The sequence below is a fragment of the Phascolarctos cinereus genome, unplaced genomic scaffold (genome assembly GCF_003287225.1).
Source record: "Phascolarctos cinereus isolate Bilbo 61053 unplaced genomic scaffold, phaCin_HiC Scaffold_726;HRSCAF=1367, whole genome shotgun sequence".
NCBI classification, from domain to species: Eukaryota; Metazoa; Chordata; class Mammalia; order Diprotodontia; family Phascolarctidae; genus Phascolarctos; species Phascolarctos cinereus.
Window position 1 is genome coordinate 136036054 of NW_027556098.1, and position 26066 is coordinate 136062119.

Consider the following 26066-nt stretch of genomic DNA (forward strand, 5'->3'; position numbering starts at 1 on the left):
TAGTATATTGGGAGGACATGTTTTTTGTCAGCACTTGGAAATTTTTAGTGATGCTGTGAAGCTCTGAATGAAATTTGAAAATGGATTTCTGAAACAGGTGTTTTGTATATTTTATCACATTGTTAAATTAGGAAAACAATTACTATTATATTCTTTGGGGGTAATCGATGTACTATATCATAGTTCTTGTAAGAGTAGGGATAAACGGAAACTTTAAACAGTAGTATAGGTGCTGAGAAAAGTATCATTTTCATTTCATTTGTCTTTCAGTATAGTCAGTGGATCATTTCATGGTAAAGGTGTACCCAGCTTTTTGGAATAGACATGTTCCCTGTTGGCTGTATAGTAAGATTATATTAGTTGAATCACATTTTCTTGTTGGTTTTCATTATAAAATTAGATATGTTTCAGTTTTTTTAATTCTCCCAAATATAAAAAGTCATAAGAATATAGCAAATATTTTAAGAAGTATGCATTTATAGAAAACAATTTTCTTATGAAAGAATAAAAATTGTGAAGTCAGGAAGGCTGAGTATGCATGTATGGGGACCCCATGTCTACACATGCTCTTGAAACTTAACCAGAAACAAGCCAGAGTCACTTATAAAGAAACCAACATTTGTGTGTTGTCTGGCCTTTTAAAATCAGTTTGGGGAAATTTTTTGCTTTATCTTGTATGATATCTCCTAATAGTTTGGCAGGACTGGTATGGGCTTTGGAGGCTATTTGATGTGCTAGAGATCTATGCCTTGTGTCTGATCCTAGAGAGCTAGGCCTGGTGTCTGATCCTCTAAATTCAGTATATGCTTTTAAATATTTTTGATTTAGTGCTTTTTGTATTTAGTTTGGTGAGAGCTGGCTTATCTTTTCCCATTTGGGGCATCAGATGATGAGTTACCATAATATTCTTTTGTTTTTTCATAATTGCACATTTCTACATGTAGTTTTCTTTTCAGTATATACAGCTATAGAATAAGCATTTCAATTCATAAGTATTACACATTTTTAAAAATGCATTTTAATTACATTTAAAAATTCATCTACCATAATCTTTTTCAATGTTATTAATTTTCCTGGGTTTTATTTACTCTTGCAGAATGATCAAAGTGATAGAGAAGATGGACGTATTAAAAGACATCATATGACAGACTCTGAAAATGAGGACCTTACAAATCACAATGTTAGTGACTCTGAAAATGAGGAGCTTCATAGGCATAAGTATAGTGACTCTGACACCGAAGACCAGCCAGACCCTCCAGTAAGTGACTCTGAAAATGAGCACTTGAATCATCCCACAAGTGACTCTGAAAACGATGAGCCCCAGAAGCTGCCTGCTAGTGACTCTGAAAATGAAGAACCTCTCAATGGGCATGCAAGTGACTCAGAAAATGAGTATGCTTCTAAGCTTCCTGCCAGTGACTCTGAGAATGAGGAATTTCAAAAAGGTATTGATAGCGATTCAGATGTTGAAGAGCCCCATAAAGGTCCTGCCAGTGACTCGGAAGCTGATGAGTCCCAGAAAGGTCCTGCTAGTGACTCAGAAGCTGATGAATCCCGGAAAGGTCCTGCTAGCGACTCAGAAGCTGATGAGCCCAGGAAAGGTCCTGCTAGCGACTCAGAAGCTGATGAGCCCAGGAAAGGTCTTGCCAGTGACTCGGAAGCTGATGAATCCCGAAAAGGTGGTGCCAGTGATTCCGAAGCTGATGAGCCTAGGAAAGGTCTTGCCAGTGACTCGGAAGCTGATGAATCCCGAAAAGGTGGTGCCAGTGACTCTGAAGTTGATGAGCCCAGGAAAGTTCTTGCCAGTGACTCAGAAGCTGATGAACCCAGGAAAGGTCCTATCAGTGATTCAGATGCTGATGAGCCCAGGAAAGGTCCAGCCAGTGACTCGGAAGTTGATGAGCCTCGGAAAGATCCTGCCAGTGATTCGGAAGCTGAAGAGCCCCCAAAAGGCCCTGCCAGTGACTCAGAAGCTGATGAGCCCCAAAAGGGCCATGCCAGTGACTCTGAAGCTGAGGATGCCCCAAAACTTGCCAGTGATTCTGAAAATGAGGAGGCCCCAAAACACCAGCGAAGTGACTCTGAAAGTGAGGGGCTTCAGAAGACTCATGCCAGTGATTCTGAAAATGAAAATTCCTCTAGACAAAAACAGAAGGTTGAATCAGATGATAGTGACAGAGAGAACAGGCGGGATAAAGGGAAATTACAGAATGACTCTCTGCATTCAGGTAGCCATCCAGAGGAGAAAATATTTCACAGCTCCGACAGTGAGGATGAAGCACCTAAAAGGCAGAAAATGGATAGTGATGATGATGAGGAGAAGGAAGAGAAAGTAGTGAAAAGGAAAGCTGCTATCCTTTCTGATAGTGAAGATGAAGAGAAAACACGTAAGATCATTTTTTAAAAATTTCTGTTACTCTCACCTTTGTTTACCATCATGTCTGCTAATAGAGCCTTTTGGAGTTTCTTTGTATTTTGTTAGTTTTATTTTTTTGGTATCTGAGGTTTAAAATGTCTCAATGAACTTTATAAAGGCTTGTCTTTGAATTTAACTTACCATGAATTATCAGCACACTTTAGCTAAGGGAAAAGCATTCCCAGAATAAAAAGTTAAAACATGAATAATGGGAATATAAGGGACTGGTATTGTTTTTAGAGAGGATTCACTGAGATAAATGTAGGTAGCATAATGATTATACTCAGATTTGACTGAGTAGTTTTTGACTGAACCTCCATAGTGGTTTGAGATGAAACAATGGAGACAGAGCCAAATGATAGCTGAGCTATTTGCCGCATCCTGCCCTCTCACGCCTTGGTAAAATTTGATGCTACTGTAAGCATCTCAACCTTTTTAAAATTACCCTGTTAGCACAGCTTCCAATTCTGATTTTATCGCTTTCTTTGGACATTGAAACAGAAGTATATTCTTTCCTTGAGTATTTAGCTGAACAGTGCCTTCCAGGGGAAGGACAATCAGATGTGAGGTGACCAGAGCCTACACCAATGTGATGGCATTATCAGAGGAGAGAAAATGTTATGAAGGTAAAAATTGACAGGACTAAATAACAGATTGAATATGAGGGGGTTATGGGATAAAAGAGAGTAAGGAGTCAAGAATGACTTCTAGCTTGCAAATCCTGGGTGATTGAGAAGATGATAGTGCCCCCACAGTAATTTAAGGGAAGTTAGGAAGAGGAGAGGGTTTAGAAGAATGATAATGAGTTCAGTTTTAGATGTTTTGAATTTAGACATGTTGATGTCTACAGGACATCCAATTTGAGATGTCTGGAAGCAATTGGAAATGAGAGACTGGAAGTCAGGAGAGAAGTTAGGGCTGGATAAATAGATCTGAGAATCATCAGCGTAGAGATGATAATTGAATCCATGAAAGCTGATGAGATCACTGAGTGAAATAGTTTAGAGTAGGGTTGGGGGAGTCTGTGGCTGACTCCAAACTTCACAGAACAAATTCCCTTGATAAAAGGATTTGTTCTGTAAAACTTGGACTCAGTCAAAAGCCTGCACCCAAGGACCTAGAAGGCCACATGTAGCCTCAAGGCCGCATGTTCCCTACCCCTGGTTTAGAGAAAAAAGAGAACCTAGGACAGAGCTTTGGGGGACACTCACAGTTAGCAGGCTCAGTCTGGATGAAGATCCAGCAGTGGAGCCTGAGAAGAAATGTGGGAGAAAGATAGGAGATGAACCAGGAGAGAATAGTGTGTCACAGACTGCTAGTGAGTATCAAGAGAATGATCAACAGTGTCAGAGGTTGCAGAGAGGGCAAGAAAGATGAGCATTGAAACAAGGCCATTAGATTTGACAATGAAGAGATCATTGGTAACTGGAGAGAGTAGTTTCAGGTGAGTGATGAGGTTGGACACTTGACTACAAAGAGTTAATAGAGTGAGAGGAAAGGAAATGGAGGCGCCAGTTGTAGATGACCTTCTCAAGGAGTTTAGCAGTGAAAGAGAGGGTAGATATATAGTTAAGATTGCTAGCAAGGATAGGCAAAACAAGTGAGCATTTTTTGAAGATGGAAGAGACGTAAATGTGTTTGTAGGCAGTAGGGAAGTAGCCAGTACACAGAGATTGAAAATAAATGAGAGATGGGGCAGCTAGGTGGTGCAGTGGATAGAGCACCAGCCCTGGAATTAGGAGGCCCTGAGTTCAAATCCAGCCTCAGACACTTGATACTTACTAGATGTGTGACCCTGGGCAAGTCACTTAACACCAACTGCCTCACCAAAAATCAATAAATAAATAAAGTGTACGAGAAACTCAAACTTAGGTGGCAGGAAGAAGATGAATCAACAGAGGAGTTAGTGGTCAAGAAGCAAATCAAGAAATAAAAGTATGGTAGAAGTCAAGAAAAAGCATCTAGACAATGAGTGTCAACAGTGTCAGATGCTGCAGGAAGGTTAAGGTGTGAGAACAGTTTGAGAAGAATAGCAGTGACAGATTTCAGTGAACTGGGGAGTTCAGTGAGTGTTAAGGAAGTGTGGAGGTAGCAAGTATAGGCTCTTTAGTAGTAATGGATGAAAAGAGGACTTGAGGTGATGTCAAAGTCAAGGGAAGTTTTATTTTTTTGTTTGGGTTTTTTTGTTTGGGTTTGGTTTTGTATTTTTATAATGGAGAATACTAACATATTTGTAGGCATCAAGGAAGCTGTGCATGTGTTGTAGGCATAATTGATGATAGAAGGTCCCAAAGGAGAACAAAGAGGTTGGCATTAAGTGCACAAGTATGGAGGGGTTAGCTTTGGCTTAAAGAAAGGCTACCTCATCTTCTGGAACTGAAACAAAGGGGGATAGGATGAGTGAGGGCAGTTTGAGGTTTGAGAGGAGGAAAGATAAGGGAGCTCAAAATAGCTGTACTCAGTTTTCTCAATAAAATACTTGGAATAGGGGTATAATTGAGGGAAGAGCCTTGGAGCAGCTACCAGGATTGTCATGGGTCAATGAAAGCTCCAGTTGCTGTTATATTGCATCAATATGTAGTTAACCCAGGACATTTTCTTGACTTCCTGCTGTACCATGTAACTGACAGTACGATTGGAAAAATCAGATGGTGGAAGCCAGTGTTGGAGATTAGCTGCATGAAAAGTGGAAGGAAAAGGGATGGGATTCAAGAGTGGAGGACACCTCGTTGAAATGACTGACTATAAAGGCTTGACTTCGAAGAGAGAGAAATGAAACCATGACTTGGGAGTACAGGGAAGTATCGAAATACGTCTTTGGTGGGAGGCCAAAGAACACTTTGAGAAAAAGTGAAGTAGCAAAAGAGGTAGAAAAGCAGGAGAGTTTGACTATAGAGAATTTCAGAGTTCTGAACCTTAGAGATGGAATAGTCATGGTGAGATTTACTCTTTGGGTAGTTCAAGTAAGAGTAGAGATGAAGGTCTTGAAAGTAAAGGAGGAAGGATCTGGATAGGGTCACATAACTGGCGTGAATGTCAAAGGAATAAAGGTTATTGAGTTATGGTGCCAGAAAGAAAGGTTTGGAATCATGATTAAGGTAGTTGCCTCCTTTTTTTGGCCCTGAAATTCAGAGAACATCCCAGAAGTAGTGGCCATTATTTCAGAGGGAAACAAAGGATGTAGTTTCTTCAAAACAAAATCAGGCATGTTAAAGGCATTTAATAAAAAGGAAATCTAAGGCAACAGAATCTTGCTAATGATATAGTAGGAACGTGGGCAGGGAGGAGCAGTGTGGTGCAGGGAATGGGCGGAACAATCTAGAGACTGGGGGGAGTAAAGGGTTGAGGTGGATGGGACTGATAGTACAGGAAGAGGTAATTGAAGAAAGAAATTTCCACCAAAGCAGGTAGTGATTTGTCCAGAATTACAGGAGGAGAATAGTTATTTGTTAGCTGTAGAGCAGAAAGATTACTAGGAAGAAAAAAATTTGTAAAGTAAATCAACGTGAAGGGTCTCTTTAGCATATTGGTATACTTTCAGTGTAATCTGGATCTGTTTTTTTTTTAATTTTTTTTAAAAATTATTTTGATTCATCAACAATCACTTCCATATGCTTTTGAGTTTAAAATTTTTCTCCCCCTTCCTCCCCACCACCCTCCCCAAGACTGTGCACAGTCTGATATAGGCTGTACATTTACATTCCTATTAAACATATTTTCACATTAGTGAAGTTGTAAGTAAAAATTAAAACCAATAGGAGGAACCATCAGAAAGAGGAAACAAAACTCAACAGAAGAGAAAAAAAAGATAGCTATTCAACTTTCACAGTTATGATTGCTGTCTGTGTCTTTTTCTCCATCCTTTTTTCATGCTTTTCTTCCCCCCCACCAGTACTTTGCTTTTGACCACTGCCTCCTTCAGTCTCTCCTCTCTTCTATTTTCCCCCTCACCCCTCCTCCCCTTTGCCCCCACCACTTCTTCCCTCCCTTCCATCCCCCCTCCCTTTTCTTTCCCCTTTTCCCTCCTACTGCCCATAGGGCAAGTTAGATTTCTATACCTAACTGATTATGTTATTTGCTTCTTGAGCCAAATCTGAGAGAGCAAGGTTCAAACAGTGCTCACCCCCCTCCCTTCTTTTCCTCTGCTGTAATAGGATTTTCTGTCTTTTCCTGTAATGTAATTTACCCTTGTCTGCCTCCTTCTTTCTCAGCACATTTTCTAAGATCAGACTAATCCACTTACTTGGATCCATTTAACCCACTTGATTAGATTTTTTTTTATCATTACATCAAAGTCAACTAATATCCACCCCCTTATGTATACTCCTTTAACATGGTGTAATAACAATACAGTTCTCAAGAGTTGCAAGTGTCATCTTCCCTTGTAGGGATGTAAACAGTCCGTCCTTATTAACAACATTTTGTATCTTTCTGTCCCATTTACCTTTTTATGTCTTTCTTGAATCTTGTACTTGAAGATCAAATTTTTTGTTGAGCTCTGGTCTTTTTATGAGGAAGGTTTGGAAGTCCCCTATTTCGTTGAATATCCATCTCCTCCCTTGAAAAATCATGCTCATTTTTGCAGGGTAGTTGATCCTTGGCTGCAATCCAAGCTCCTTTGCCTTATGGAATATCATGTTCCATGCCCTGCAGTCTTTTAATGTAGAAGCTGCAAGGTCCTGTGTAATCCTGACTGTGGTTCCATGATATTTAAATTGTTTCTTTCTGGCTGCTTGCAGCACCTTCTCTTTCATCTGGTAATTTTGGAATTTTGCTATTATATTCCTTGGTGTTGTCAATTTGGGATCTCTTTCAGGTGGTGAGCGGTGTATTCTTTCTATGGTTATTTTACCTTCTGGTTCTAGGACTTCAGGGCAGTTTTCCTTTATGATTTCCTGAAAGATACTGTCCAGGCTCTTTTTTTCATCATGATTTTCAGGTAGTCCAATGATTTTTAAATTGTCTCTCCTGGATCGATTTTCCAGGTCGGTTGTTTTACCAATGAGGTATTTTATGTTTTCATCCATTTTTTCATTTTTTTTGTTTGTTTGACTGATTCTTGCTTTCTCATAGTCATTAGTTTCCATTTGTCCAATTCTAGTTTTTAACAGATTGTTTTCTTCTGTTAGTTTTTGTACTTCCTTCTTCAATTGGCCAATTGTGTTTTTAGGGACTTGTTTTCTTCAGTGTACTTTTTTTCCAATTGGCCAATTGTATTTTTTAAGGACTCTTCTACCTCTCTCATTAGACTTTTAAAATCCTTCTTGAGCTCTTCTAAGAAGGCTTTTTGGGCTTCAGACCAGTTCATATTCCCTTTTGATGTTGCAGATGTGGGTTTGTTGACAATGTTGTCCTCTTCAGAATTTCTGTCTTGATCTTCACTCTTCTCATAATATGAATCTATAGTATGTTTCTTTTTACTCATGGTTTCTTTATTCCCTGGCCCTTAAAGAGATTGAGCTCTCCTGCTGGGGAACAGAGGGCACTGACCCAATCTTCTTGTGTTGGGAGCCTAGTTCCTGGTCACTGGCTTTGTGTGCTGGGGGCCTCTTATGTTGGCAATTGGAGGCTGTAGGGTTTTGGCAGCTTACCTCGTTGGTCTGGAATCAGCAAGGCTGGAACTTTCAGGCAATTCTAGGTTGCCTGTTTTTCCTTTCCTTTAGCTTTCTTCAGCTCCTTCTAGATGGGTGCTGCAGGGTGTTTATCTGCCTGGGGCCCCTTGCAATGCTGCCTCCCTTGTTTCTGCTAATGCACTAGGAGATTCCTTTGCGGTAGAGTGCCAAGGCACCTGGTCGTTTTCTGAGCTGGTTTCCACCAGTTCCCCCGCCCTCACTGAGGTACTGGGAGGTCTAGGTGTTGGTGTTTGCCTGCTCTACCACCTGGGCTTCAGAATCTCCTCCTGATTGACAGTTGGAGGCTGTAGGGTTCTGATAGCTTACCTGGTGTTGGGTTGGAGTCAGCAAGCCTGGGACTTTAGGAAGACTCTATGTTGCTTTCTTCAGCTCCTTTCAGATGAGTGCTGCAGGGTGCTTCTCCGCCCGGGACCCTTTGTCATGCTGCTTCCCTTATTTTTGCTGAGGCACTGGGAGACCTGTTTGCTGGGCTGTTCCCCATCTTTCTTCTAGTTCAGCTGTTCCAGGGTTTGGTTTTTTTTTTTTCCTAGGGTGATATTTTCTGGGTTTTCAGAGGTTGATAGGGGAGGGTGAGAGCAACTCCTTTTTTACTCCGCCAGCTTGGCTCCTGGAAGCGGAAGTTTGTGAAGCCTGGATCTGTTTGTTTCAAGCCCTAGAGAACATTTATTTTAAAAGTTCTGGAGTTCCTCCCTCGCTTCACCCCCTACTCCTACCTCCACCCTGCTATATTTCAGATGGTTGGTTGTGCTTAGTGACCATGATACAGTTGTTTTCAGCATGTTACATTGAGAGATGAGGTGAAAAATGTTTCAGAGGTGGAATTTAACCAAGCTTGTGAATTGACTGGATGTGAGGTAAAGGAGAGAGAAAAGCCAATGATAAGATCACTATCCTGAAAACAGGAAAATGGGCAAATGGCACTACCACTGAAAGAAACAGTAAAATCAAAAAAGGAAAGCAGGTTTGGGGGAAAGAAAACAAACTTGGCTTTGGACATATTGAGTTTGATGTTATGGTGGGAAATCTGGATACTCAGATGCCAGGTTCTTCTGGTTCACCTCCTACTTCTCTGTTACTCTTTTTCTGACTCCTTCACTAGTTCCTCATCCTTAAGATTAATGTTACCCCAGGGTCTGTCCTTGGCCCTCCATTTCCTTATATACTCTCCTTTGGCAGTCCTTTTCACTCCCATGCCCTCAGCTCTTAACCTCTTTACAGATAATTACCCTTCTGTAGCAATAGCTCTGGCCTCACATCCCATTCTCACATCCCAATTTACATTTTTGATTACCTAGAAGACAAATCTGCCTAGATTTCCCACCATAACATCAAACTCAATATGTCCAAAGCCAAGTTTGTTTTCTTTCCCCCAAACCTGCTTTCCTTTTCTGATTTTACTGTTTCTTTCAGTGGTAGTGCCATTTGCCCATTTTCCTGTTTTCAGGATAGTGATCTTATCATTGGCTTTTCTCTCTCCTTTACCTCACATCCAGTCAATTCACAAGCTTGGTTAAATTCCACCTCTGAAACATTTTTCACCTCATCTCTATTTTCTCTAGTAGAGGATTTCACTCATTTAGTAGAGATTTCAGTCATGAGCACCTGCCTAGACAATTACAGCAGCATATTTAGCAAATTATACCACTGCTCTTCATTCTATCCTTAATATTGCTGCTAGACTAATCTTCCTTATGCATAAATTTGATCACATCATTCCTCTGCCCAGAAATTTTACCTACCAAGTAAATTAGTTATCCTTTGCCTGGCGTTCAGGGGACCACCAACAACATAGTACTGCTGTACCTTTTCAGACTTGTCTCACCCCTCTAAATATCCTATATATACTTAAGCTAAATGGAACTACCAGGTTCCCTGAACATACTCTCTTGATTTTGTTGACACTATTCTCTGTGTCTGGAAAGCTTCCTCTCTCTCCCACCCTCCTTCACCAGTTGTGTTCTAGTCGGTCTTTTAAGGCCCATTTGAATTGCCACCTCCTCCATAAATCCTCCTTTGGTCCCTGTAGTTGATAATGTGTGTATTCTTATGGACCTTACATCATACGTGTTTAATGTGATTTTTTTAAAAAAATTGTGGTAATGTTTGTGTCATATCCCCTTACTAGGCAAGAACAATAAGCTTTATGTTTCCCCCATTGCCTAACACAATAGGTGCTTAATAAATGTTTGTGGCACTGAACTAAATAAGATGAAGTATGTGGAAACTTGACAAATATAAAATGCTGTAGAAATATATTATTATTAACATGACTTTGCATATTAATAGCTGCAAAGAAGGGGCGCATCGTCTCTGATGCAGATGATTCTGACAGTGATGCTGCTTCTGAAAAATCTGCCAAAAGACAGAAAAAAACTGTAGCATCAGAGAGTGACGAAGACGACGCTGGGAAGGAAGAGACTGGCAAGAAGAGTGAAGAGAAAGATCTGTTTGGGAGTGACAGTGATTCAGGAAATGAAGAGGAGTAAGTGACAACTTAAATGTATTTGAATTTCCAAAGGATTCTTAAAAATGAAGTTTAGGAAAATTTTGTGTATTTCACGTACATTGAGGTTACCTGTTAAGCTGACAGTGATATGACAGTATCCTAAATTTTTATTATCTGTTGGAATCTGGATTTTTGGGATACTTTGGAAATGCCCAGTGTGGTGGTGCACACCTGTAACTCCTGTTACCAGGGAGGCTGAGGCTGGTGGATGATTTGAGCTTGAAAGTTCAGGTATCCCTTTTGAGTCCAGCATCAATCTGGTAAGCCCCTCCCAAGATCGGGAGACTACCAAGAGGGGTCGAAACAAAGCAAGTCAAATCTCTGCTGCCCATCAGTAATGAGGTCAGGCCTATGAAAGGCCGCTACACTTTCAGCCTGGGCAGAATAAGGAGACACAATTCTCACTGTACTTCTCCAGCCAAAAAAAAAAAGGAAGGAAAGAAAGAGAATGAGGAAACAAAAATAACTCTTCCTCTGTTTATGTCTTTTACAGGAACTTGATAGCAGATATATTTGGAGAATCTGGTGATGAAGAGGAAGAAGAATTTACTGTAAGTATATGTGAAACATTTACTTTTAAGGCACATTGGATTTTTTTTTTAACTCTCAGATCAATTTACCTGACTCTAATCTCTAAACTCACATCTCCAGCTGCTAATTAGCATCTCAAACTGCTGGATGTTTTGTTGATATCTTAAAATCAACATATCTAAAACAGAGCTCACTATCTTTGCCCCAAAACCCTCCTCTCTTCTGAACTTCCCTATCATTGTCTAGGGCACCACTATCCTCTCAATCATCCAGGTGCACAACTTAGGTGTCATTGTTGACTCCTTGCTCTGTTTCACCCCTCCACATGCAGTCTGTTGCTAAGGCCTGTTGATTTTACCTTGTCAGCATCTCTTATATATGGTCGCTTTCCCTCTGACACCGCCTGCCACCACACTGTTGTAGGCCCTCATCACATCACACCAGGAATATTGCCATAGTTTATTGGTTGGTTTCTCTGCCTCAAATCTCTTCCCATTACAATCCACTCTCCGTTCAGCTGACAGAATGATTTTCCTAAAGTGAAGGTCTGACCATATCACTCTCATGTTCACTAAACTCTACTGGTTCCCTATCATCTCTAATATGAAATCTTTTGTTTGGATTTTAAAGCCCTTCACAACCTGGCCTCTTCCTACCTTTCCAGTCTTTTTGCAGTTTACATCCTTCCTGAGCCCCCAGTACTCTGATTTAGTGACACCAACCTAGCTTTTCCACCCACAAGACTTTATCTCCAGACTCCAGACATTTTCTTTGACTGTCCTTCAGGCTTGGAATACTCTCCTTCCTCATCTCTGTCTCTTGGCTTCCTTCAGGCCCCAGCCAAAATCTCATGTTCCATCAGAAAGCCATTCCTTATTTCCCTTAGTGCTAGTACCTTTTCTCTATTGATTATCTCCAATTTATCTTGTCTGTATCTTGGTTGTTCATAGATATTTACATGTTTTCTCCCCCCTTTAGACTGTGAGCTCCTTGAGAGCAGGGACTCACTTTTTTCTTTCTTCATATCCCTAATGTTTAGCACGTAGGATGTATGTAATCAGTGCTTATGACAAGCTGACAAATTGGGGTAAAGATCAATAAACCTAATATCAGGTCTCATCAGTTAGAGCAGGGCATGTGACTTCCACTTTGTTAAAATTCTGCTGTCTCGTGTCTCTTATATTGAAGAAAATGTGAAAGAGAGAGAGAGAGAGTATGTAAAAGTATACAGGAGAATACCCATTCAGGAATCAACAGAGAATAGGATCGCTTTAACTAACCTGCACTGCCTCTGATTTAGGGTTTTAACCAAGAAGATTTGGAAGAAGAGAAAAGTGAAGCACAAGTTAAAGAGGCAGCAGATGATTCAGATTCTGACGATAACATAAAAAGAGGAAAACAGTAAGTCCATATGTGGGCAAAATGTTTTATAAAAGGTTTTTTATAATTGAGGACAAATGTTTATCCAGTTTATTTCCCCTCCTGTTTGAGATAATGGTTGTAATATTATTTGATCATAATTACTTGGGTCAGTATAGTCTTGACATTGTTCACATCCTGAATCTTAAAAACTAGATTCCTAACTGCAATACAAAGGACAAACCAGTACCACATTTTTTTTCTTTTGTCGATCCCAACTTAATCTACCCTAAGCTTACCTGTGAAGCCAAGGGGAAAAGTATTAATCTTCCTAACAAGATTTTGTAATATGGATTAATACAACCCAACCATTAGACCATTTTCTTTATATTACTTTTGAATTGAAACCGATTTGAATTCATAGCAATAATAACAGATAGCATTTATATAGTGCTTATTGTGTGTCAGACATTGTGCTAAGCACTTTTTATAGAGATTATTCGATCTTTACAGCAAACCTGTGGGGTGGGTACTATTATTATCTTCATGTTATAGATGAGGAAACTGAGGTAAACAGAGGTTAAGGACTTGCCCAGGATCACACAGCTAGTAAGTGTTTGGGGCTAGCTTTGAGCTTAGGTCTTCCTCACTCTAAGCCCAGCACTCTATCCAGTGAGCCTTAGCTGCCTCTAAATATGTACATATTCTGGGTTGGGTTTGCAATATCATATTGTCCTATTTTAAATTTTGCTGCAAAATATCATCACTTTATATTTGAATCACACTTTATTTTGCAAAGCAGTTTTATCATCTGGGATCTCATTCCATTTTCCCAAGAACCCTGTGAAGGAGGTATAAAGCAAATGGTATCAACCTGGTATACTAATGAAGAAGCTAAAGCACCTAATGGCTAAGTGATCTAAGATCATATTGGCCACGAGTTAGTAGAAGAAGTGAGACTTAAATCTAAGACTATAGAATACATAGTGCAGTGTTCCTAAGTATCTTGGTATAGTAGAACTGGAGTTGGAGTCCAAAGTTTGGAAACTCACTAACCATTTGACCTTAAACAGCACCTCCCTTATTCTTCATCTGTAAAATAGGAATCATATTTATACTGCCTCCCTCACAGGATTATTTCCTCTATACCATAAGGCCTGTTATAAATGCATTTGATGAAAAACAGCTCTAAAAGACTTTTAGAACTTCAATCACTGCAATGATAAACTATGAATCTAAAGGCCCAAAGATGAAATGTTCGGCCCACCTCCTACAATAAGACTTTAAATGCAGAATGAGACCCATGTTTCTAGATGTGGCTATTTGTTTTGTCAGACTATGTAATATATGTTAAGGGGTTTTCTTTCAGTGTTGAGAGAGGGGCAGTAGGAGGAAGAGATAATAAATACTTACCCCCAAAAAATTTTAAGTCATTACAGAAGAGTCAGGAGATTCATAAATGTACAATTTCCCTTCAATAAGAGCAGCTCTTTTTGAATTTTTTGAAATCTCAGGGCCTGTCCTATCTTGAGGTTAGTGCCTACATGTAATAAGGATGTTGTTTGTAGTGTAATGCATCTTAAAACAACATTATTTATAAAATTTATAAATTTTATCCAAAGTAATATAACACCCAAAATTTAGTTGCACTTCATCTAAAACCACTATACTAGACTGTAAGTTCCTTGAACACAGGGGCACTCTATCTGGTTTATTCTGTACCCCTAAAGCACCTAGATGAGTCAATTCAACAAGCATTTCTTAAGTATCTACTGTATAAAGCACCATTCTTATGTCTTATATATAGTAGCCATGAAATAGTCATTCCCCACCCCCAAAAAAAACCCCACATATTTTTGACTGTTTTTACAAATAGTTTAAAACACACAGATAAAATAGCACTGTGTACTCCACAATTGGGCATCAGTTTAAGAAATGTCTTTATTTTCAGGTGATAAATGATTAAAGGTGAAAGTGTCATTAAAGGGTTTGCAGTTTTTTAAATACCTACAGATCGACAGCATATCCCAGAGTTGAAATTTTAAATGCTTATGTAAGTTTGTAGGTATGAAAAAAATGGTAGTGGGGAGACCAGGCTTTCCTTGACATCTTCACTAAACCTAGCTTTGTCTTCCATGGAATCCAGTATGGACTTCATGTCAGATTTTGAGATGATGCTGCAGCGTAAGAAGAGCATGAGTGGAAAACGCAGGCGAAATCGTGATGGCGGAACTTTTATTAGTGATGCAGATGATGTGGTTAGTGCCATGATCGTTAAGATGAATGAAGCAGCTGAGGTAAGATTTGTCTCATTCTAGCATAGATCTTTTTTCCCCTCCACTTCTAATTGAATGGGTGGCGTTTTGGGACTCTATGTTAAAGAAGCTCTTGATTCTGCCGTTTAACAGCTATTCAGATAGTGTACCCTTTTTTGAGAATTTTGAGATGGCAAATATTTCCAACTTTTCATTTATCTAAAATAAAGTCGTGGGTTATGAACTTTTTCACTAAGTAAATAAAAAATATAAAAATGATCTGTATTTGTCTTCTTGGGTTTGAGTAGTATACTGAGTATCAAATTTTTCTACATAAGAATCATTTTAATGATCATGGGCATGGAATCTAGTTTACTTCAGTGGAATAGTAATATGTCCATGTAGATATAGCTGCCTTATTTTTCCTTTAAAGATCTTCCAAGTAGATCCCACAATTCTTATTTGTCCCCCACATTTCAATATCATCCAGTTCCTAGGGTTACAAAATTTTTCCTAATGTCTAAAACAGATCTCTTTAGCTTTCTGTTAAAGCCTGTATTGTTGTGTGAGCGGTCTGAAAAGTTGATGATTTATTCCACATTTTAATTAAAATAATTTCTTCTTTGTTTGGCTCTCATCTTTAATGACTGTTTTCATTAAATGGTAATAGTGGTGTGTGTTTGACCCACGTTCAGAAAGCTATGAATCACATAATTTGGGCCTCAATAAAAATAGTTCTTTCCTTTGCCATTCTGATCTGTAAGATCAATGAATATATCAAAAGGAACAATTTTGTGTTTTTTATTGCGAAATTTACATTAGATTAGAAGTTTTGTTTTAATTTTTTAAATTACTAATGACTATTTAAAACAGTAATTTATTCTGTCTGCCTCACTTTCATAGGAAGATAGGCAGCTGAACAATCAAAAAAAACCAGCACTGAAGAAACTGACTTTGCTACCTACTGTAGTTATGCACCTTAAAAAGTAAGTATCTTGTTCTTCTATTGTCTTAAAAATAGAAATGTTTTTCTTAGTATAAGGATCATTATATAAAAATTGATTAATGTTTTTCTGCCTTATGAAAATCATGGGTGCGAGCTAGCCTAGCTAAATTTTGAGCTGCTCATTACCAGATTAGCTACAAAGTGATAAATTTTTTGACCAAGCAACTTTCATACCAACCTACTAAGTCATAATGGGGATGCAATCTCTCTTAGTGCAGGGACAAAGTCACAAATCTTAGGAAAGAATCGCAGAGCTTATCTAAATACAAAATTTCATTAAATGCTGTTAGCTGCTCTGAGATTTAATTCTTACAAAGCTTAGCTGTCTTTACCATTCATCTAGACATAATTATGTAGTATCTTGAATTGTTACTTAAAGTGTTTCATGTATATCTCATCTATTCAAAAAAATTCTTTAAGATTCACAATCATTTCTCTTGGAACTTTTCTTTCCAGGCAGGACCTTAAAGAAACTTTTATTGATAGTGGTGTCATGTCTGCCATCAAAGAATGGCTTTCACCTCTACCAGATAGGAGTTTGCCAGCACTGAAGATTCGGGAGGAACTTTTAAAGATCCTACAAGAGGTTGGACTTGATCTCCAGATATTATCTAGATGTATTCTTTTTACCATTATTTTCCAAACTTTTTTGTTTTGTGACATAATTGTATTTCTGTTAAGTAGTACTTATGAATATAAGATAGTGATATTGTTAATCACATTTACTATATGATAATATTGAAGCCTGGAAAAACATTGTGTATTTATTTTAAAAAAAATTTATACTAACAACCCTGGGCTGATTTGTACAACTGAATTGAAAAGTTGAAATTTTTAAGTACCTTGATAAACTTTACTTTGCCATTCTTAGTTTTCCCTTTATTCTAGAGAAATGCAAGTGTTTTATATTCTTCCCTTCTTTGACATCCAGCAAATAAGCTCTCATGTTGCCCACAAATATTTTATATGCTTTGAATATTGTTTTATACCTAGATTCAGAGGTGATAATTTTTCAGTTACTCCTCATTTCTCTCCCTACCCCCCTAACAACCCTTCCACCTTCTTGGCTCTTGTTTAGAATATCCTAATTCTAGAAGTGGAATTTTGTGCCTATAGACATGAACTGTACCTTTTAGTTCCACCAAATTTGATCAGTAAGCTTCTTGTTTCTCTGATTATTTAATGAATGTGCATGTCTGTGATTTCCAGCTACCTAGTGTGAGCCAGGAGACTCTGAAGCACAGTGGTATTGGACGGGCAGTGATGTATCTTTATAAGCATCCCAAGGAGTCCAGACCCAACAAAGACATGGCAGGGAAATTGATCAGTATGTAAATATTTTCAAAGTAGCACCTTTTCTTCTATATTAGCTTCTGTCTAATATATAGCCATCTGTCTAAAAAAAATGAGGGGGAAATCCTGATTGTGTTTCATGCACTGAACCCTTTGGCTCTCTCTCCATTGATTCCTGTGTAATTTCTGTAATATGTTAAATCCAATATGAATTGCCTCATGTTGCAAAAATAGAATTACAATGATAACTGAACAGTGAATATGTAAAAAGTTTCCACCTCTTTTAGTCACCTGATGGGTAACGCTTATGCTTAACAGTTTCTCATCTGAAAAGGTGTGGCTCAGCTTATTATTTCAAAGGTGTATCTAATTTTTTTAGCAATATGATTATGAATAATTTGAGGCTTTTTGTTAGTGGGTTAAGGAGAATAAAAGAATTGTTTTTATTTGTATGTAAAAAGGCTTCTTCTTTTTTAGCCCATTAAGTTTCCTTAGGCTGTCTCTGTATAATGCCTACACAACTGATTGCAAAGTACAACATTGAGTCCAGTACTGTCTTATTTGGGTGTTTATAAAGACAGTTATAGTTCAGCAAAATCTTGGAACTTAGATGCAATCAGGTAGCCTGGTTTGAATTCACTTTCTGCCACTTTGTTAGCTTCATGACCATGAATGAGTTGCTTAACTTATTTGAGTCTCATTTCATCTCTAGGAATTTGTAAAACATGTATTACCTATTTGATATATTTATGGTGAGGAAAACATTTTGCAAACCTTAAGGTGGTATAGGAGTATGAGTTATTTTTAGGCTGATAGTATATCACTGAACTGACAGGAAATTGGGGGTTAGGGACAGAGAGTAAATTAATGTAGCCACAGCCTTTTGAGTCTTCAAATTCAGAAAATCATCTCTTGTGCTCAACTGTAAAATAATCCTAAAATCACTTAACTTTCAAAGGTAGGGTGTTGTAAGGGCTTTGAGTATAATCAGTTAGAAAGAGAGAGAAAATTATTTTTATGAGTGTAAGCAGACATGTCCATAACAGCTGGCCCTTTTGTTCATATTGTAGATGAGTGGTCTCGACCTATCTTTGGCCTCACCTCCAACTACAAAGGGATGACCAGAGAGGAGAGAGAGCAGAGAGATTTGGAACAAATGCCTCAGCGTAGGCGAATGAACAGGTAAGAGATGTCACCCAGCTCTGAGTTCATGCATTGCAACCCTTTGGGCTTCTATCTCCATTTTATTGTTGGTGATTATTCATACATTAGAAAGCCTGAAAGTTTATCCCAGCATGATTGTCCTCTCTGTTTTATCTGCTTCACCAGTAAACTGTAATAAAGTAATGCTGTGAAATTTAGTAATGAAGATTTTTTTCACCCAAAGATTCAGCTCAGAAAGCATTTCTTAATACCGTAGTATAAATAAAGGATGTTACCTACACTGACAGGTTGGAAAAGCCTAATGTTTCAACTTGGATTTTCTTCATTAAAAAAAAAAAGGTGAACCTCTTAACTCTTTGATTTTTGTCTGTATAGTGCTGGTGGTCAGACGCCACGAAGAGATCTGGAAAAGGTGTTGACAGGAGAGGAAAAGTAAGCTTTTTCTTTTTTTTCTACAAAGATATTCAGTATAACTGAACTTGCCTGCCTATTGTACTTGAAGGGAAGATACAAAAAAAGTTAAAGTAATACTATCACAATGTTTAAGAGTTTTGCTAAAGTTCCTCTTTTTTCTTTTTAGATGTTTTATTGATTTTTTCTGTCTATTACCTCACTTTCACTTCCCAATTACTCTGCTCCCCCCCAAAAAAATACTTCACTTTTCAGTGCTACTATCAATAAGTCACGAAGTATTTGTTAAGCACCCAACTTGTGCTAGGCCCTGTACCAAGTGTTGGAAATACAAAGAAAGACAAAAATAGTCCTCACTGTCAGGGAGCTCACAAGCTAATGGGGAAGACAACATGTAAACAGCGATGTACAAAGGTAAACTGAGGCTAACTTGGAAAGAATCTCAGAGGGAAGGCACTGACATTGTGAATGGGACCTTTTCCTCTCTCTTTGACCTCCTTGGGTTATATGTCTGCTAGTGGTATCAATGGGCCAAAGCTACAGGTAGCTTAGGCACTTTTTCTTAGTATGATTCCAGATTGTTGACCAGAATGATTGAACCATTCACAACTCCACTAATGATGTATTGGTGTGTCTGTGTTCCTGCAGCCCTCCTAATATTTATTGTTTTCATCTTTGTCATTTTTACCATTGTGATGGCAGTGAAGTGAAACCTCAGAGTTTTTTGTCCACTTAAAATTTATTTTATTTCAAACTTAAAACCGAAAAAAAAGAGAGAACATCCCCACGTACATAGCAGAACACAAAAAGAAATCCCATATGAAACAATAAATCTGTATTTTGTACCACTTGCTTTTGAGTTGAAAATTTTTCTCCCTCTTCCTCCCCCCCATCCTCCCCAAGACGGCGCAGTCTGATATAGCATTTACATTCCTATTAAACATTTTCACATTAGTGAAGTTTTAAGTATAAATTAAAACCAATAAGAGCAACCATCAGAAAGATGAAACAAAACTCAACAGAAGGTAAAAATAAGTGATAGTGATTGGACTTCCATAGTTCTTTCTTTGGATGTGGACAGCATTTTCCATCCCAAGGCCTCTGGAGATGTCTTAGATCCTTGTGATGCTGAGAAGGGTTCAGTTTAACTACATTAGTCATCGCATAATGTGGCTGTTATTGTGTACAAAGTCCTCTTGGTTCTGCTCACTTCACTCAGTATCAGACCATGTAAGTCTTTCCAGGTTTTTCTGAAGTCAGCCTGTTCATCATTTCTTACAGAACAATAGTATTCCATTACATTCATATACCACAACTTGTTCAGCCATTCCGCAATTGATAGGCATCCTCTCAATTTCCAGTTCTTTGCCACCACAGACAGAGCTGCTGTGAATAGTTTTGTACATGTAGGTCCTTTTCCCATTTGTTTGATCTCTTTGGGATATAGCCCTAGAAGTGCTATTGCTGGATCAAAGGGTATGCACGTTTTTGTAGCCCTTTGGGCATAGTTCCAAATTATTCTCCAAAATGGTTGGATCATTTCACAACTCCAGCAACAATATATTAGTGTTCCAGTTTTCCCACATCTTCTCCAACATTTATCATTTTCCTGTTTTGTCATGTTGGCCAATCTGATAGGTGTGATGTGGTACCTCAGAGTTGTTTTGATTTGCATTTCTCTAATCAATAGTGATTTAGAGCATTTTTTCATATGACTATAGATGGCTTTAATTTCTTCATCTGAGAACTGTATACCACTTGCTTTTTAAAATACATATATATGTATATATGGGTATGTGTGTATATGTCTGTTTATTACATTCATCACTTTCAAAATTCTCCTGCTTGGCTGTGCTTTCTTCTGAACTTCCTTTTCTTCTATGCGTTCTAAATATCTTCAGTGGCTTTTTTTGGCAATGACAATTGCTAACCCCTCAATCTTCCCCCTCAAATCCTGTCTCCTCTATTAAAAATCAAGAGAAAGAATTTTAAAAAAAAAACAAAAAACCCTTTGTAACAAATAATCATAGTCAGGCAAAACAAATCCACACAGTAGTCAGATACAAAATGCATATCCTTTTTTGGACCTTTAAGTCCATCACCTCACTGTCAGGAGTCCTCTGGAGACATGAGTGGTCATTGCTTTGAACAGAGTTCTTAAATCTTTACAGTGTTCTTGTATAAGTTGTTATGGCTTTGTTCACTTTACTCCACATCAGTTGACACTAACTAGATTGTCTAAATTGTCTCTTAATGTTTCTCATTATATAATTATATTCCAACACATTTGCTGCCACAATTTGTCCAACCATTCCCCACTTGAAGAGCACCCTAGATTTTAGTTCTTTGCTTTTTCTTTTCCTTGCAATTCCTCAAAGTAGTCTTAATTTGCATTTCTCCTACCATTAATACTTTGAGACATTCTGTCATCTGTTTCTTTCAAAAGATATCTGTTAATGTCATTTCACTGTTTAAATATAGAGGAATATCTTTTGTTTTTATATATTTGTATCAGTTATCAGACCTTTATCAAAAAAAATTTGCTGAGATTTCCTCCCCATTCTAGCAGCAGTGCTTTTGTTTTAACAAAACTTTTCAATTTTATCTGATCAAAATAGTCTGTTTTATCTTTTATGATGATGTCTGTATCTTATAATTGTAATTGGCAAGGTAAGATTCCTCCTTCTAATTACCTGTGGTTTTTTTAAGTAATAAATTATATTAAGTAATATAGCCTCTAATATTTAGGTTATCTAAGTTCTTTTGTGCATAGGTTATCTAGGTTGTATATCCCATCTGGAACTTTTTTTTTGGCATATGGTGTAAGATGCTAATCTAAACCTAATTCTTTCAAACTGCTTTCTAATATTGCCAGCTTTTTTTTGTCAAAAGGGCTTTCTTGCCCCTATAGTTATTGTCCTTGAGTTTATTGAATACTATTCACATTCAGTTTTATTTGGGTCTTGCTTACCTAATCTTCCATTGATTAACATTTCTGTTTTTAACACTGCCTTTTCAGATTATTTCTCTCAAAATTTATGACATTTTATTGCTCTAGATGAGAGATATCAAAGTCACAGCTCCTGGCAGTTGTTTAACAAAATAAATAATTCAGTACAACATCATTGTTAATTTGTGGTTTTCTAAGTCAATATGCTGCCCCCCAGGGATCCTTTTCCATTGGAATTTCATACCACTGAACTAGATTAGTGATTCTAAACCTTTTTTTGTGTCATAGACTCCTTTGGCAGCCTGGTAAGACTCACAGACTCCTCAGAATAAGAATAACGTGTTTTTTTTTATTTTTGTTGTTTTATAATTTGTTCTAGTTTTGCTCACTTTACTTTGCAGCAGTTCGTATAGGTTTTCCCAGGCTTCTCTGAATCCTTTCCCTTCTGTTTTTATAGCACAATAGTATTTTATCACATTTATATACTCTAATTTGTTCGGCCATTCTCCAATTGATGGGTACCCCCTCAGTTTCCATTTCCTTGTCACCACAAAAAGACCTGCTATAAATATTTTTCTGTGTGTGGGTCTTTCTCTTCTTTTCTTAATCTCACTTAGGCCAAGGATATGCCCAGTTTAACACCATTTTTGCTACTTAATAGCTTTTTGAGTGTACACAGTTTAATAGCTTTTAGTGTTAATAATACATTTTGTGTGTTTCTGCACTACAAATAATGCTAGCTCCTGAAATTTTTGAGCAGAGTTCCAAATTGCTCTCCAGAGTTGCTAGACTAGTTTACAGTTCCGTCAGCAGTGCATTAATGTTCTGTTTTCCCACAAATGCTAGTCTTCTAGCATTTGTCATTTTTCCAAATTAATTTTTGTTATTATTTTGTCTGGGTCTCTGAAGTGACCCTTTGTAAACCCGTACATTAATTTAGCTATTATTGCCATTTTTATTATTTTGGCAAATCCTAATCATGTGCAATGAGTATTTCTCCGATTATTTAATTCTTCTTTTATTTCTGTAAAGGATATTTTGTAGTCATAGTCATATAAGTCCAGACTATGCCTTTGTAAAGTGACTCTCAAGTGTTTTATACATTTTGTGGGTGTTTTGAATGGAATTTCTTTTTTTCTCTTTCCTGTTGGGTTTTAAGAATAGACAAAAGGGCTAATACTTTTGTGAGTTCATTTCACATCCTACTACTTTACTAAAGTTACTCATTGTTTCACTTTTTTCATTGAATTTCTAGGCTCTTCTTAAACTAAACCATCATATCTATCATCTGTAAATAAAGACAATTTTGCCTCCTCTTTGCATATGCTTAGTTCCTTAATTTCTTTCTTGTGTCATTACATAACTAGCATTTTTAGATCTATATCAGTAAGTTTTAAATATCATTTGTTATATGTGTATGTATGTGTGAATGGATGGATGTATTACTATTGCTTTACAATATTGTTCTTTTTCTTTTTTCTTCTTTTTTTTAAATTAAAAACTCAGTTTGTCTTTTTTTGACACAGTACACAGTTAGCAAAGTATTTCATATCTATTTTTTTGCTTCTGTTTCCTTGGAATGTTCCTTCCTTTGGCTAAAAAGAAAACTTAAAGGCCTAATCATATTGGGAAGATTTTTGTGTATTTCTGTACTACAAATAAAGCTAACTCTTAAAGTTTACTTTTCTAAGACTTAGCCTTTTAAAAAGAAACACTTTCCTTTTTCCTATCCCAGAGCTCTTAGACCTGGAGACCCTGGCTTCTGTGCTCGTGCCAGAGTACCAATGCCCTCCAACAAGGACTATGTTGTCAGACCCAAGTGGAATGTGGAAGTGGAGTCATCAAGGGTAAGTGACCACACAAAGGGAAAACAGATATCTCTTTTATTGCCCCATCTCACCCTGTCATCTCTGTGTGGTTGAGAGAGGCGTAGTGTTTTTTTATGCAGCCAAACCAAGTACTGAAAAGCAATACAGAGACTGTCGAGAACATGACCATGATTGTTTGTGAAGATGAATATGGTTCCAGTTTCAAACAGCAGTCATTTCAGTGAGAAATCTTTTATTGTAATCCTTTTTGCTCTACATAAATAAGCCTAGTGTCCTAGGATATCTGAGCAATTAATCCTGGAACTGAATGAAACTACTTTCATGTGATGTTCACCGGTTTCCTTAAATCTGTTAGGAGAAATTAAGGGTTGAAATTGTGTGATCTGAATCTTTAAATTGAAAATAGAATGTTAGACAAAATTAGCCAAGTGGTCCTTTATATTTTTAGTTAATTTTGGTTATATCCATTAATTGAAAATACTGTTTCTAGCCTGGTATTCTTAGAAAAGGCTTAAGCCGCTTGGAGAAACACAAGAGGCGATTTGCAGAGCAGAAACGACTCAGCAAAATGCATCGGGCTGTCAAGTTCAGCATTGAAGGCAACAGGATGCCCTTGTAAACCTGAGTTTATCAGAGAGGTATCTCTGAGGAAGTGTGAACTCTTGCATGTGCTTTAGCTAATGGCATTTATGGAGTGAAGAAAGTGTGCATTCATTATCTTAACCAGGAATGCCAAATTTTGTCATTTGTGATTATGACCCTAACCCTTTTGAGCCTATATTTCATGAAATTCAAGTATCCTTGAATTTGTCATTATAGACTACAGGTTGCAAGTGCCTTTTAGAATGATTTTGTTCAAATCAAGCTTTTAATAAGACAATGTGTTACCCTGAGTGGTAACAAGGGAGGTAACACATTCAAAATCATAGGTTCAGAAACTACTTTTAAAAAGCTTCTGTCAGTTATGTCTTACTGAGATGGATATGCAGTCCTTTTCATAGACATAATAAAGGCATACTAGATAGGTCCTGAAACCCTTTCTCCCCACCCCCCCCTTACTTCTCTCTTCCTTTTTCTGCCTCTCTTTCTTTGCATCTTTTTATTTCTCCTTCTTCCCTACAGTCTCTCTCCTCTCCCTTACCCCCATTTCTTTCTGCCTCTGTCAGCTCTTTTGTCTTTCCTCTTCTCAAAATCCAAAATCTCTTCTTTCTACTTCTGAATATTCTCTATTTCCTTCTATCATTAGCTCTCCTCTCAGTTGCTGCCATCTAGTGTCAAATTTGAGAACTGTATCATGCCTGAAAAGGAAGGCATCAATTTTCTTCACTCAGTATACATGAAGTACCTTCTGTGTTGTGTCAAGATTCATTAAGATGCTATCTGTGTGTGTATTTCAATTTCATTGGATTAAGATGAATTGCTACATAGCCTATGCCTTCAAAGAACTTCAAGTATAGGAGGGATCATAGAATTTTAGAGCTGGACCTCAGAGACCGTCTTAGGTTACTTTTTTTGCGTCATAGATCTCTTTGGTTAGTCTGGTGAAAACTATGACTCCTTCACAGGATAATGTTTTTAAATGTATAAAACATGTAAATTGACAAAGGAAACCAATTCTGTTATTTGAAATACAGTTATCAAAATATTTTTTAAAAAGCAAATTCACAGACCTCACGTTACTAGTCTAACTCCCTAAATTTACAGATGAGTTCAGAGAGGTTATGAGACTTGCTAAAAGTCTCATGCTGTTTAGTACTGGAGGCCAAAAGATATATGGGCAGGCATACAATATCTCCTTGATTTAGAAATTATATTTCTTCCTCTGTGTGTCCTGGGGCAGCAGTTGTACTTGATGGTAAGCCTGCTCTTAGGAGCCAGCTATACTTTCAGAGGTAAACAGTGCAATATAAGAGTATGCTTTTTCAACCTCCTACAGGGAGGTGGATAGCCACAGGGAGCCTAGGACAATAAATTTTTTTTATAAAGGACAGATTTTTTTTATAAGGGAAAATAATGACCATTTTCTTGGATACCAGAATACTTAGGAGTTACACATGATGATTTTAGGTTATAAAAGAACAATAGTAGAGCTATTAAATGCAAAGGATAACTAGGGATAGATAATAAAGTTAAAATGTCATAATTTGTAGTGGTGAATCTGTATTTGTCCGTTATTTCAGACTATTCTTACAAGTCTTAAGTCCCTTCAATTAAGAAATTTCTTTTGACCCTTTTCTTTGTAAATAGTCTTGCATATAAAACAAATTAGAGTTTGTTATTACTCATTTTCTGCTATTTAGATTCTGTCAACTTGTCATTAATATTTTCCTCTCCCCTTAGGTATAACACGTCCCCATTGTCTTGTAAGATTTATCTCCTTTATGCTTTCTGTGGGATTGAGGGTTTTAAGTGTTCTTACTGTGTAGCTTAATTTTTATCAAATAGAATAGGAAAAGGTTGCCCTTTTTTTCCTTTTCACCTATGAGTTAGTCACCTTAGGGAATTTTCCATGTACTAAATAACAATAAATAAGCGCTGGAACTAAACATTCCTTTAGCTCTAATGCAGTATCATAAATATGTGAATTATTGTTACCGCCTGCTGTGCACATTTGTCATACTAGTCCTTAGCCCACCAAAGCATCTTGTTGGAGTTATAGATCTGCCTAATTTGACTGCTGTATTTTCATTGCTGGAAGACAAAGCTGTGTGTG

General features: G+C 37.5%; 1 protein-coding gene across 2 annotated transcripts in view; it reads left to right on the forward strand.

The window, feature by feature from the left end:
- The window catches only part of IWS1 (interacts with SUPT6H, CTD assembly factor 1), a 43163-nt gene that overhangs the window by 16668 nt on the left and 429 nt on the right, over positions 1-26066 (forward strand). Inside the window, exons 3-14 of one of the 2 annotated variants that reach the window (XM_020967160.2) lie at positions 1097-2387; positions 10336-10531; positions 11049-11106; positions 12387-12487; positions 14592-14742; positions 15604-15686; positions 16163-16292; positions 16916-17033; positions 18070-18181; positions 18539-18595; positions 23260-23371; positions 23844-23991. In XM_020967160.2, coding sequence (XP_020822819.1) covers positions 1097-2387; positions 10336-10531; positions 11049-11106; positions 12387-12487; positions 14592-14742; positions 15604-15686; positions 16163-16292; positions 16916-17033; positions 18070-18181; positions 18539-18595; positions 23260-23371; positions 23844-23972 — 2538 coding nt within the window. In that variant the 3' untranslated portion in view covers positions 23973-23991. The remainder of the gene's footprint in view (positions 1-1096; positions 2388-10335; positions 10532-11048; positions 11107-12386; positions 12488-14591; positions 14743-15603; positions 15687-16162; positions 16293-16915; positions 17034-18069; positions 18182-18538; positions 18596-23259; positions 23372-23843; positions 23992-26066) is intronic. The other variant, XM_020967159.2, reaches the window with a different exon arrangement.